Source organism: Lycium barbarum, chromosome 8 (genome assembly GCF_019175385.1).
Source record: "Lycium barbarum isolate Lr01 chromosome 8, ASM1917538v2, whole genome shotgun sequence".
NCBI lineage: Eukaryota > Viridiplantae > Streptophyta > Magnoliopsida > Solanales > Solanaceae > Lycium > Lycium barbarum.
In genome coordinates this window covers 13,718,257-13,731,675 of record NC_083344.1, presented here as the reverse complement: position 1 = coordinate 13,731,675, position 13,419 = coordinate 13,718,257, and the positions used below count along the sequence as shown (strand labels likewise).

The 13,419-nt window shown below is 38.9% G+C and overlaps 1 protein-coding gene and 1 long non-coding RNA gene across 2 annotated transcripts; one reads left to right on the top strand and one right to left on the bottom strand.

Moving 5' to 3' along the window:
- The first annotated feature begins 3,789 nt into the window (after positions 1-3,789).
- On the top strand, positions 3,790-5,600 carry LOC132607701 (uncharacterized). The gene is made up of 3 exons (XM_060321785.1): positions 3,790-4,242; positions 4,347-4,567; positions 4,661-5,600. Exons 1-3 carry the CDS (start codon positions 3,790-3,792, stop codon positions 5,598-5,600), a joined length of 1,614 nt encoding a protein of 537 aa, XP_060177768.1.
- A 4,594-nt stretch (positions 5,601-10,194) lies between these two features.
- Positions 10,195-13,051, bottom strand: LOC132605006 (uncharacterized). Its single transcript, XR_009568963.1, has 3 exons — positions 12,841-13,051; positions 11,595-11,661; positions 10,195-10,515 (listed from the first exon to the last, which is right to left on the bottom strand). It is a non-coding gene; the product is annotated as an uncharacterized LOC132605006 (long non-coding RNA).
- Positions 13,052-13,419: the final 368 nt, after the last annotated feature.

Sequence of the window (13,419 nt, the reverse complement as noted above, 5' to 3'; positions counted from 1 at the left end):
GAATAGTGTCAGGGTTGGATGGTAGTTGGGTTGAACCATGAATGTTGGTGTGCTGTGATTATGAATGCATTATAAATGACATCTAGACCATGAAATAAGTATTATATGCGAGGAAACGCGATAGTAAGCTATAACCATAAATGTGGACAAATTGGAGAAAAATGGTGGAATGTGGTAAAGATAAATGATGATTTTTGAATACCATATTGTGAACGTTGTTGTGAGCATTTGGGAGTAATATAGAATATGGGAAAAGTAGTATAAACAAAGGAAGTGCTGCCCAATTTTCCCTAGAATAGTAACGCGTTCTTATAGTCGATTAACTAATGTTAGTGCGAACTCTCTCTTGAAGGTAGAAGCGCGACGTCGAAGGGAGAACAAGCAAACGATAGCTTAGTAAACGTCAAAGGTATGTGAGGCTAGTCCCTTCTTTCTAATGGCATGAATCCTATAGCGTAACTTGTTTCTTATCCATGAGCCTATGTCTATAATTAGCTACACAAAGTAATGAGTTAAAGTATAGAAAGTCTAATGATGTTATTTATCGCTTACCCTCACCTTATATGCTAATTCCTTCAAGGTGAGGCAGAATGTCCGTGATTGTTCCATAATGCAATCGGGGGATCACGACCTTACGTCACCCCGATAGAGTATGTATTATGATAAGCTAAGCATATTGTGATGAGCATATGATGATATTACTATTACACCGCGCTTATTTGGCCGGGCAGTCACCACCAAGGCGGGCAGCTATGCGATACACCATGGCCAGATGGCATGGGCAGACACCACTAGTGGGCGGCATGCGATGTTACCTCGGACGCAGGAGGCCTGGACGCGGGCTCATGTTATTGATTATCACACCGATCCGATATGGATGGGCAGCTTATACATTTTGCATATATGATAGGATGATGAGTATGAGTAAGATAGCATGCATGACTCATTTTCTTTATACTTGACAGTCAGATTCAGATGTTTCATATTGATATCATTCCCATTACCATTGTCGTATTTCATTGTTTATGCCTCTCATACTCAGTACAATGTTCGTACTGACGCCCGTTTTTTTTGGACGCTGTGTTCATGCCCACAGGTAGACAGGGAGGAGAGCTCGACCCAAATTCGTAGTAGCTGTCAGCTGATTTGAGAAGCACTCCGTTGTCCCGGAGGTGCTTATGATTATTATTTTGTGTATATAGTCATGCATATGTATTTTGGGCATGACGGGGTCTTGTCCGGTTCTTGCGTTCAGTACTCCAGTAGAGGCTCGTAGATGCGCAGTGTGGGTTAGATGGTCTCACGGGATGCTTTCATGTACATGTATATATTATTTTGATGGCCGAGAGGCTTATGCATATAAAAGTATTTTTGTGTTCTCAAAATGAAAAGATGATTTTCTTATGTCCTAAGTATAAATCGATAAAAGAGCATTAAATGAGTAGCAGAACGAATGGTGCTCGGTGACTAGCCCCGGGTACCCGTCACAGCCCCTAGATGGGTCGTGACAAGTACATCGTCGACCATTAGAGATGGTACAGGAGGTAATCAAACCAACAAAGGTCACACAACAAAGCGGAGCTAGGGTTCGAGAAGAGGAGACCACCAAACAAGGGGAAACGACCTATTCGACGTCGATCTCGGCTATTGGGGCAAATGACAAACAAATTGGGGAAAACGCACAAGCAAATAATAGCAACTGCTCACAAACAAATGAGGTATGTGCTATTGTCGACACAACTCCAAATAAAGTAGATACAAAGAGGAAATTGGCGATGGAACAAAGGGAGGTGCCGAAGCAAAATTGGTCAAATCTGTTCGCTACGAATAAACTTGCAGCTCGGGGTATGAGTTTGACATACATCGCACCTTTGATTGAGAAAGGGGAAAAGGTCATTCAGCTAGATCAATTTGAAATCAATAGAGGAACAGAGCAATGGATGCAAGCGGTGATACTATATGTAGTGGGTGATTCTCCATCCATCAGTGCAATTGAGCAATTCATTAGTACTCAGTGGAACTTTGCATCAAAGCCAAGGGTGTACTATTACACAGATAATTACTTTGTGGTCAAGTTCAACAGGTTGGAGGACAAGAACGAGGTATTGTACTCCGGACCTCACACTATGAACAATAGGCATGTGATAATCAAACCATGGGCAACATATTTTAATTTCTGTGACGAAGTGTTGAGAACCATTCCAATTTGGGTTAAATTCCTAAACCTGCCCTTGAATTGTTGGAGTATGGACTCGCTGAGCAGGATAAGTAGTGGATTGGGAAATCCTATATATGCAGATGCTTGTACAACTACCATGGATAGAATATCCTTTGCTCGAGTCCTGATTGAGATGGACATAACTCAGCCACTACCAAAGAAGATTAATGTTCAAGATCCAAATGGGAAAAGGTTTCAGCAAGCAATGTGGTATGATTGGGTGCCTGTCTTCTGTCCAAATTGCTTGGTTATCGGGCATGACTGTAGCAAACAGGTTTCAAAGGGTAAAGAGAAATTACCTGTAAAGCAACCTGAGAAACAACCATTAAAACATGACACATTGCATCCAAAGCAAGCAAGGAAAGGGTGGAAGCCAAGCCAGATTAATGCAACTTCTGTTACTAGTACTGATCAGGGGACAAATCAAACGAAGGCCTCGGAAGCAATGACAACTGCAGGGAAAATTGTCCAACAGCCCACAAACACTAATGCAAATCAAGTAGTACCAACTAATGGGCAGAAAAGTGCTAATATTACTGTAGCACAATTCATTAGTTCAAATGCTAAGGCACCAGCGGCGGAGGCAGTAAGGGCAAAGTCACCTGGATGATCACCTAGGAGGAATAATGCCAACACGCAGGGGTTGCAAACCAAGAATGGTTTTATCCGTTTGACAAATCCAGGAGTTGCTATTGTTGACAAGCAAGATGAGATGGTGATCTACCAAAGTAATGTCAAGTGGAGGCACTAGTAGAAGGAGGGATGAGGGAAGTACCACCTCTTCACCCAGTCTCTAATGAAAGTAATTACTTGGAATGTAAGGGGGGTAAACAAGGTGTATAAACAGAAGGAGTTCAAGGAGTTTGTTAGAGGAAGTAAAATTAGTCTCATTGTAGTATTGGAACATAAGGTGCAAGAGAGGAATGCCGAGAAAGTAATAAGGAAAATAACACCGGGATGGGAATGGCTGGCAAATTATAACCAGAGTCCTAGAAATAGAATCTGGATACTATGGAATCCAAGGGAGGTGGAGTTTGTTCCCACTAATATGACAAGTCAGTACATTCATAGCATAGTAAAGAGTAATACAACAGATCTTAGGTTCACATTCGCAGCTGTATATGGTTTGCATACAATTGATGATAGGAAAACACTATGGATAGATCTCCTAAATGAAGGCGCTACGTAACAAGGTGAGTGGCTGGTTATGGGTGATTTCAATACAATATTAGATTCAAATGACAGAATAGATGGAAATGCAGTCCAGGATATAGAGATTAAGGATTTTGCTGAATACTTGATAGATGCACATATGATTGTTACGAGAGCAACAGGCAGGTACACATGGTCATATTTCTAGCAAAATTGATAAAGCTCTAGTGAATTCTGAATGGATGCTTAAATATTCATATATAAGTGTCCACATCATGGATCCTGGAGTCTCTGACCACTCTCCATTATGCATTACATTTCCTAGTCAAGATACCAAAACTCCAAGAACTTTCAAATTTCTCAATCACTTGGCTGATCATAAAGACTTCTTGACTAGAGTTGAGATAGGCTAGAACAAAATGCCCACTAATGGAGGACTGGCAAACATCTGGCACAAATTGAAACATGTTAAGATAGAAATGAAAGACTTAAATAGGAGGGAGTTTTCTCAAGTTGATAAAAAGATAATCCAGGGTAGGAAGGATTTGGCTGAACATCAAGAACTAATGAGAGATTATAGGCATGATCCAACGCTATTTGAGCAGGAGAAAATATTGAAACTCACCCTCGAAAAATGGTGCCTTATTGAGGAGAGTATACATCGGCAGAAATCTAGAGTCCAATGGCTTCAATTAGGGGATTCCAATTTAGCGTATTTTTTTGCTAACATGAGGAATAGAGGTGCCCAGAACTTCATTAGCAAACTGATGAATAACCAGGGAGTATGGATTGAAAAGGAAGCTGACTTAAAGAAGGAGATCTTTACATATTATAGGTCACTACTGGGTAATGCAAATACCCATTTGCCTGCTGTGGATCCTACTATTTTTTAAATGGACCAACACTGAATAGGAATCAACAACTTGCTTTGATTGCCCCAATAACTAGATAGGAGATTAACACTTCAATACAACAGATAGATGATCTCAAGGCCCCTGGAGGGGATGGTTTCAACTCGTGCTTCTTTAAAAAGGCATGGACAGTGGTAGGGGATGACATTGCAGATGCTGTGATGCACTTCTTTGATAGTGGCACTATGTACAAACCTGTGAACTGCACACATATTACTTTAATCCCTAAAGTGAAGAATCCCTCTTCAGTAAAGCAGTTCAGGCCCATATCTTGCTGTACAGTATTGTATAAGATAATTTCAAAGGTGATCATAGCTAGACTACAAGGAGTCATAGATTATTTGGTAGACCATAGCTAATAGGCCTTTGTTCCTGGCAGGGTGATAAGTGACAATATTATCCTTAGCCATGAATTGGTTAAAGGCTATGGTAGAAAGGGAATATCCGCAAGATGTATGTTGAAAGTGGATATGCAAAAGGCATATGACTCAGTGGAGTGGGTCTTTGTTGAACAGGTTTTGGTGCATTTGAACTTCCCAAGTAAATTTGTGAAGTGGGTGATGGAGTGTATCAAGACTGTGTCATATTCTGTTAGGATCAATAGTACTGCTACTATGCCTTTTGATGCTGGGAGAGGTATTAGGCAAGGCGATCCTGTATCTCCCTTCCTATTCGTCCTAGTGATGGACTATTTCAGTAGGATGTTGAAACAACTGAAGAAGAACCCACAGTTTAAACACCATCCCAGATGTGCCAAAATGAACCTAGTACATCTAGGTTTTGCTGACAATCTGTTACTTTTTTGCAGGGGTGACCAAAAATCTATGTCCTTGTTGTATAAATGCTTCTTGAGCTTCTCAGCAGTCTCAAGCTTAGTAGCAAACAAGGACAAAAGTTCCATCTATTTTGGTGGAGTCAAGGATGATCAACAACAACTGATTATGGAGGAATTAGGCTTCCCAAAAGGAGAAATGCCGTTAAGATATTTAGGAGTGCCTTTGAGTACCAAGAGAATGACCGTTGCACAATGCCAACCACTACTTGAGAAAATGTTGGGGAGAATATCAAGCTGGACTACAAAGTTTTTATCTTATTCTAGCAAAGTTCAGTTGATCAAGAATGTACTATTTTCTATACAAGTATTCTGGTCCCAGCTCTTTGTACTACCATCTAAGATTGTGAAGATGATTGAGGCCACTTGTCGGAGAATTTTGTGGACTGGGGGCACTAAAATATCAAAGAAAGCTTTGTTGGCTTGGGACAAAATTTGCTTGACTCTAACTGCTGGTGGACTGAACATACTTGACATTAGAACATGAAACAGGGCAGCCATAAGCAAGATGTTATGGAACATTTGTAAGAAGAAGGACAAATTGTGGGTGAGATGGATACATGAATTCTATATGAAAGGGAAGCAGATTTGGGATATTGAGCCTAAACAGGCATCTTGGATGGTGCAAAAGATGTTTAAGGTGAAAAAATACATAGAGCAGGCTGGTTTATATGAAGATGATCTAATGAGTATGCCAAAAGTCTCTATCAAGAAGATGTATTTGTTGATGAGATGTGTATTTACGAAGGAGCCTTGGAGAAGAATGGTATGCAACAATTATGGTGCACCAAAATGGATCTTCATTTTGAGATTGGCAGCACATGAGAGACTTTACACAAGAGACATGTTGGTGAAATGGGGATTGACAAAAAATCCTGGCTGTCCACTTTGCCGGAATGGTTTGGAAACTATAGCGCACCTATTCTTTCAGTGCACATACTCAGCAGCAACAGTTTGGAGGGAACAACAAAAGTGGCAAGGTATTCAGAGATTACCCATGGAATGGACTCAGGAACTACAATGGGCAAATGAACATGCAAAGGGAAGGAACAACAAAGCAGAAGTATATAGAATGGTGATGGTTGCAAGTGTCTACCATATATGGATTGAGAGGAATAATAGGATCTTTCAACAGAGGACAAAGGCTCCAGCTGTACTAATCAGGCAGATCATTCAGGAAGTATTTTACAGAGGACATCTTAAGGCAAGACTAGCATATAGACTGGAACAGTTGAATTTCTATCCATAGACTAGTGCTTGTTATGTACTGATCATAGGCTAGATTTTGGTGGTAACCTGAGTAGACTTGGTAGTTAAGAGTTGTTCTACTGACTGGGGCTATCCAGTTCAGTTTTTTTTTCCCCTGTACTAAAACGTTTACTTGGTGAATAAAAACCCTTTTTATTGCCAAAAAAACAAAACAAAAAAAAGATATTGACTGAATCAAAATCGTTGACATCGCTACCGCTGGTTACAAGATAGAAAGTATTTTTGTCTTTTCGAAAGAAAACAAAAGGTGACTTCATCGGAGGATAACTATCTTTGTGTCTTCATATGAGGTATTTTCTAACTACCCTTGTCGTTAATTATTGTCTTTTTTGTTAGGATAATTATTATTAAATCCCAAATTAAGGAATATCTATATGTCTTAGCTCTCATAGGTCATTTGGTTTATTGGATGTTTATATCAATCATGCTCAATAATTAAACTAGATCTATGTATAACAAACTCAATAACTGAATGAGGATGTGCAATAATATGCATAAATATCTGGACTATAAACATTATATAGAGAAAGAAAGTTAACTTTCAAAGTAATCATTACAATTAAATAATGTTCAACGAAAGACGCATTAGGGGTGACATTATAATTTCTCAGCTATCCTCCAAGAGAATGGTAACAAAATTGAACTTATATTGCAATTTGCTAACCTTTCAGTTCTCTATATGCTAGTTTACACACTCTTTTTCAATTGAATGGGCGCCATCAGAAAGCTTAGAAGATTGTCATTAAGTTGGCTACTAAAATATGTTTAAAAGGGAATAATTCCATGTGGTATTGACAAATATAATGATAAACATCCCATGCAAAATTACTAGAAGGATTGCTCAGTCAATTCATCTACTCAGTCACCTTTGAGTCATGACCTTATCTTTTTTTTTTTCTCCTCTGGTGTTCATCGGTATTTGATTTAGGCTCGATTAATTTGGATTTTACTTGGGGGTAAATGTTTTCCGCCAAAGATAATTTCATTTTCAATCATCAAATTTAAAATATCTGATAATTACGAATTAAGAATATTCACCATGCCACTATAACTTTTTAGTCATGAGTCATGACTGTAACACCTCGTGCATTCGGGTTAAGATTTGATTCGTAAGATGGGGTATATTGAACCCAATTTGAGTAGTGTATAAATGGTGTTTGAAACCCAATCAAGACATGGGAAGAGTCCTTGAGCAAAGTAAAGTCGGAAGCTACCCTACGGAGCGTGTTTTCAAGTGAGTTTGCACCATATCTCAATTAAAATGAGTATACGGAAAAATATGTAAGGAATTTGGGAAAATTTCCTCTTGAAAGTTGTAGATCTTTGAAATACCTTTCCAACGGTATATTATGGAGGTCAAACAGACATCTGTACAAAAGGTTATGCCCGTTTTACTAAAACAGTGTTCTGTCGATTTACGGTGGAATCTACGGGCCGTAAAAATTATACGGGCCGTAGATTTGGGCCATAAAACTGGTCCAGAAAGCCCAAATCAGTGTAATTGATTTAAGGTGGGATCTAAGGTTCGTAAAACTTTTACGGGACGTAAAATGGGTCCGATAGCAATTTTAAAACTTCGTTTTAAGGCTTTGTCACTTCATTCTTCACACCCCCAAGCCCAAGAACGACCTTCTATTCTCTCCCATCATCAAGAATACCAAGGTAAGCCTATTCTAATCATTCCAAGTCAATTCTAATACATATCCTTGTAATCTAAACAAGAAATCATCATTCCTAAACTAGGGTTTTTAAGAAAACCCATCTCAAGGTTCAAGAACTCAAGATTTTGGAAATCTTCTTCAAAGTTAAAATCTTTAATTCAAGTTTGGAGCATTACCAGGTATGTAGAGTTACTATCTACGTGTGGGAACATCATTGTTCTTCCCCACGCCTCATAATCCATAAATTATGATTCTCTACTAAAACTAGGGTTTCTATACCATGCTCATGATAACCCTAGGTCCATGTCCATGATTATATTATGTATGAATTATTATAATTCCATCATTGAGTTCTTAATATTTCTTTATGATTATTGAGAATCCGTCCGTAATCCATGAAAACCCATATCTTGTATTCCATGGGTTCTTGCATGCATGTTTTTAAATAAAAATGCTTATTTCATGAATATCCTACATGTCTACAAGTTTTCATGCAAATGTATTATATAACTATCTTCATGCCATGACTCAAGATACATACATGCTAAATACAAGTTATTTCATGAAACCATGTTTACAAGTTATTTCGTGAAATCATGATTACAAGACAAGTACAAGTTAATTCACGAAAATCATGGGCTTCTTAGTCAATTATATCATGTTCATATTTTTGGGAGTTGCACAAGTTACCGAGAAGGCTCAGATAGCCTGAAACTGCGTAGCCACCGTAGGACAAGGATCGCTCCTCCCAGCTAGGATGATTCCTTAATTTACGCTGAATGGATCCATCAGGCACGTTACCACCTTATACCCTGGCAAGGTATGGGGGCTCTGCTGGTCGCGAGGTACCAGACTCCACGTACCCACGTGGTGATATTATATTGTCGGTTATGAAATGCTCTCCTTACCTACCATGTTTTACTCATGCTTTATATTATATATGTATTCATGGTCATGCTCATAACTAGGTTTCAGTTTCACGTTCAGTTCTTATATTTATTACTTTATGTCCCATGTTATTTCATTCAGTTGTTTTACATACCAGTACATTCAATGTGCTGACATCCCCTTCCTATTGCCCGGGGGCCTGCATTTCACGATGCAGGTACTGATTTACAGGACGACACATCTGCTCTGTAGGATAGCATTCGTATCAGCTTATTGGTGAGCCCTATCTCTTTCGGGGTTTGGTCAACTTTTTGTTTTATGATTACTTATGCATCTAAGGTATGCTGGGGGCCTTGTCCCTGTAAGTATGTGTTCCAGTCAGACTCATGGTAGAGGTTTCATAGACTAGACAAGTCAGTTATGTTATGTCAGACTTTCGGAGTCATATAACCATTTTGGCTCATTCATGTTATTTCCGTACTCATGTTTCAACAAGTATTTTTATTAAGTATTATGACTTATTACGTTTTATAAAGGCTCATCATGCATTCACGTTATATTCCGCTCATGTTATGCCTCATGATGATTCAACAAGCCATGTGGTTCGCTCGGTCACATACAGTAAGGCACCGAGTGCTGTGTTTCGCCCAGGCCATGGTTCGGGGCATGACAATGACTTACTGTCAATTTCACTTTTGTGACCTCTCAATCTGTTATCAAAAGAGAAGATATCTATGGTGGGGACAGAATGTTACAAGAAATTCATGGAAAACTTACTCACGTAACGTACTTTCATCAAAGCAGATAATTCAAACTTACAATTTACAAATTAAAGTGAAAATTATATATATGAATTAACCTATATAAGTGATAGATGTGTGTATTAAAGTAAAACCAATTACATTAATAATGTAATTTATACGAATAACAAAAGTGGTGTAGAGCATGCCAATACTTGGAATTAGTCTATGCCTACATGGTATGAATCTTTGAAATTTCAACCATGAAAAAGGAAGTTTGATGCACAAAACATCACGTGTTCATGTAGGATTTGTGTCACGACCCAACCCCGTAGGCCGTGACTAGTGCCCGATCTGGGCACCCAAACACATCTATCAAATGCTATCTCAAATTTTTATCAAACGCATTCAAGTATATAGCAGAAGCCGGCAAGGCTATATTTCAAATTTAGATAATTTCCAGAAATATTTCGGCAGAGTTTCCTTTGTTTTACAGACTATCCAAATTAACCCTGCGCACAGATAATACCAACAATGACCGCCCAGGGCCAACAAAGCAACATTTACACATATGCGGACCGGCCGCCGCGGCGAATGGGATCGCCCAAACACAACATATACACGCATCCGTACAGAAAGACCCCAACCCACAAACATGTCTACAGACCTCTAAACAGACCGACAGAATCATATGATGGGACAGGGCCCCGCCGTACCCATGAACGAGAATATATAAATACAGTAGTGACAGACTGTACCAAAAGATGGGCTCTGAATAAAAGAGCGCTCCAAATGGCAGAAAAGATATCCTAGACGGACGGATCAGCAAACCTGTCGTCGGTACCTGCGCGGCATGAAAACGCAGCCCCCGAAGAAAGGGGGTCAGTACGAAATATGTACTGAATATGTAAAGCCTGAATTACAGAAACAAAATCATAACTGGTACAAAACGTACAGAAAAAGTGAGTAGAAAATCCAAAGTATCAAATACATATTTTCAAAACATGCGGAGTGTGTACAGAAACATATGTCATATCAAATCCGGCCCCTGCCAAGGGACTCGGCAGACAGAACGTGGCCACCCTCCCGACGCTGGTGCCACAACACAGAAGAATCAGAATAGGGGCATAACCCCGTAACATAGTATATCATATCAGATGGCCATGGCAAATCATATCAGAACATGTGTACATGGCACAGCATACTCCATAAACCCATGTACACGTATACCTGCCCCCTCACATCGAGGCACGGCGAACAATGCAGAGGATTACGCTTGACAACATATCCTGGCCCGGGCTCAGTGTGGGAAACACTGGGGCATCCACGAATAGAGTAGTGAGAAACTAAATGCAGTTAAAATATCATAAATATTTTCAGAGACTCGATGAGGCATATCAATGACAAACCAATTCAATGAAGTCAGACGGGATCATAATAAGTGAGTTTCGGATGTCATAATGAATTACAGAAGCATAACCTTTCTGAAGTCGTTCCGAGTGCCAAAACAATTTATAAGACTTAATGAATTATTTAAAACAATTTTTTTGTTTAGTAGTTAAAAGAGTAGTCAGAACATTTCTTTCCAAAAACTGCTCGAAAGCGAGCCTTAAGTACAATAAGGGTAAAACCGGGACTAGTGGGCCCACCTTGGGACAAGCAAGGCGGTGGGCTCAAATTACGCATTTTAAGCTTATAAAGTCACCTACGGAGGTTCTGGGGACATTCCATAATTTTCTAAACAATTTGCGGAAGTTTGCACAATTCTTTCAATAAAGCATACTTATAGGGTTCAATTCCATTGAATGAAAAAGGGGTATTTTCAAATGCGGATTCCGATGAGCAGAATACTTTCCGAGGCTCAAATCTGATCCTAGTACACCTAGGACATGCCAAAAGAAGAATCGGGATAGCTTTACATACCTCGAACGCACTTCCAAGATAGCCAATCTAAAGCTAATCCAAATCTACGCCTCGGGCTCCCCAAGGTCTACAATTACGCCAACGAATACCAATCATTAGCTAAGGGCACTTAAGTCATTCATTCCAAACTAATCATTAAATTCTACAGAAAATTCGGCAGCACTTCCCCTGTAAATAGGCCATCCCGAGAATTTATCTCGCTCAAAATCAACAACAACAACCACAATAACCAACCTAGTAACATTGATAACCAATTCGAAAGGCAAAATAATAATAGTAACTCTCTTTTACATCATTCAACAACTTTCATAAATTCAACTCGACGACTTACCTTCAAGCCAACATCGATGCTTATATATTTAAATACTAACCCGAATCCATACCAACAATACTTAAAGACATTCTAAGCAATTCATACAACATTTCCAACAATCCAAAATTTTTCCCTTCCTTTCCACATAATGTAACTCTTCCATTCTAACTTCACACCACCCAACTAATATCAACATTTTTCCATATTCATTAACTAACTCAAGATTACCCAAACATATTTCAATAACATTTTAAACAATATCCAAGGATTCGAACCATTCCGCCCATTTTCATATTCCATTCGAAACTTCTACAATTGCAACGAAACTACCAAATCGCATTGTTTTCTTCCAAATTCATTAATAACAACCATAGATCACATTTAGCATCTTACTTTCATAATTGCATAAAAGTTATATAAAAATCACATAATTTCTCATAACAACATACAACCAATTTCAACACCAACTCAACTCGTTAACCCTTTATCTACGTCATCAATGTCACAACGACACCTCTAACAAGCTAAATAAATTTTAATTCACCATTCTCTTGTATTACTATGGCTCACAGCCACACTCCTCTTCACACACCCACATGACCTCTATAAAGTTTCTACCATTAATTTCCTTCATTCTCATCACATAACCCATTATAACAACAACAATAATCATATGAACATAATCATAGCCTCAATCCTTTCAATTTAGCAAGGATAGCAATATGTCCATAACACAACTTTAAATTTAACCATTTAATTCCTACATAATGCTACTAAAATCAATTCCTCATTCTTACTCAAAACACCCCCCTTACACGGCTCAATTTATAATTCAACATCAACATACATAACCCGTTTGTATTCAACACACATCTACCAAGCTATACAAGTCTAAACTACCTCCAAAACATGTAGAAAAGAATTAAATCTTACCTTAGAGACAAGCTCTAATTTTTCACCATGAAATGTCTTCAAGAAAGCCATGGCCGTGAGTTGCCATGGCTACCATGAGCTCCATCTTTTTCCTCCTCTTGATCTTCAAATCTCTCCAATTAATTGTGTAGAAGGGGGCAAAAATGGGCTGGCCGTGAACAGTGGCGCTGCCCGTGAACAGTGGCGGCGTGAACAGTGGCGCCGCTGTGAACAGGTGCCGTGAACAGTGCCCGAACCCCTCTCTCTCTCTCTAGGCTTGAGAGCCCCTTTCTCTAAAACCTAATTTGCAAGATTAATTGTAGTGTAGTCATCCACTTATGCTCATTTATATAATCTTTACAAAGTGGACATGTGTCAATTTTCATGACATGTGTCCATCTTTATTCAAGGCCAACCAAATCTCGCCACGTGTCGTGGGGCCCACTTTCGATAATTAAATTAATTCCTAATCTCCAATATTAATATTTTTATGCTAAATAAAATTTATAAGCAATTTTTGTGATAATCAAAGTTGAAAATTAAAAGCTCTTATTTCATGTCCGAAAATAATTCCGCCTTTAACTTGAGTCGATTTGCTTG

What these genes read in the sequence shown, in the direction of transcription:
- LOC132607701 (XM_060321785.1), top strand. Translation starts at nt 3,790, where the DNA reads ATGCCCACTAATGGAGGACTGGCAAACATCTGGCACAAATTGAAACAT. An exon ending in CAAATACCCATTTGCCTGCT is followed by an intron (nt 4,243 to 4,346) that starts GTGGATCCTACT and finishes TCAATACAACAG; the next exon opens with ATAGATGATCTCAAGGCCCC. An exon ending in ATATCTTGCTGTACAGTATT is followed by an intron (nt 4,568 to 4,660) that starts GTATAAGATAAT and finishes TGTTCCTGGCAG; the next exon opens with GGTGATAAGTGACAATATTA.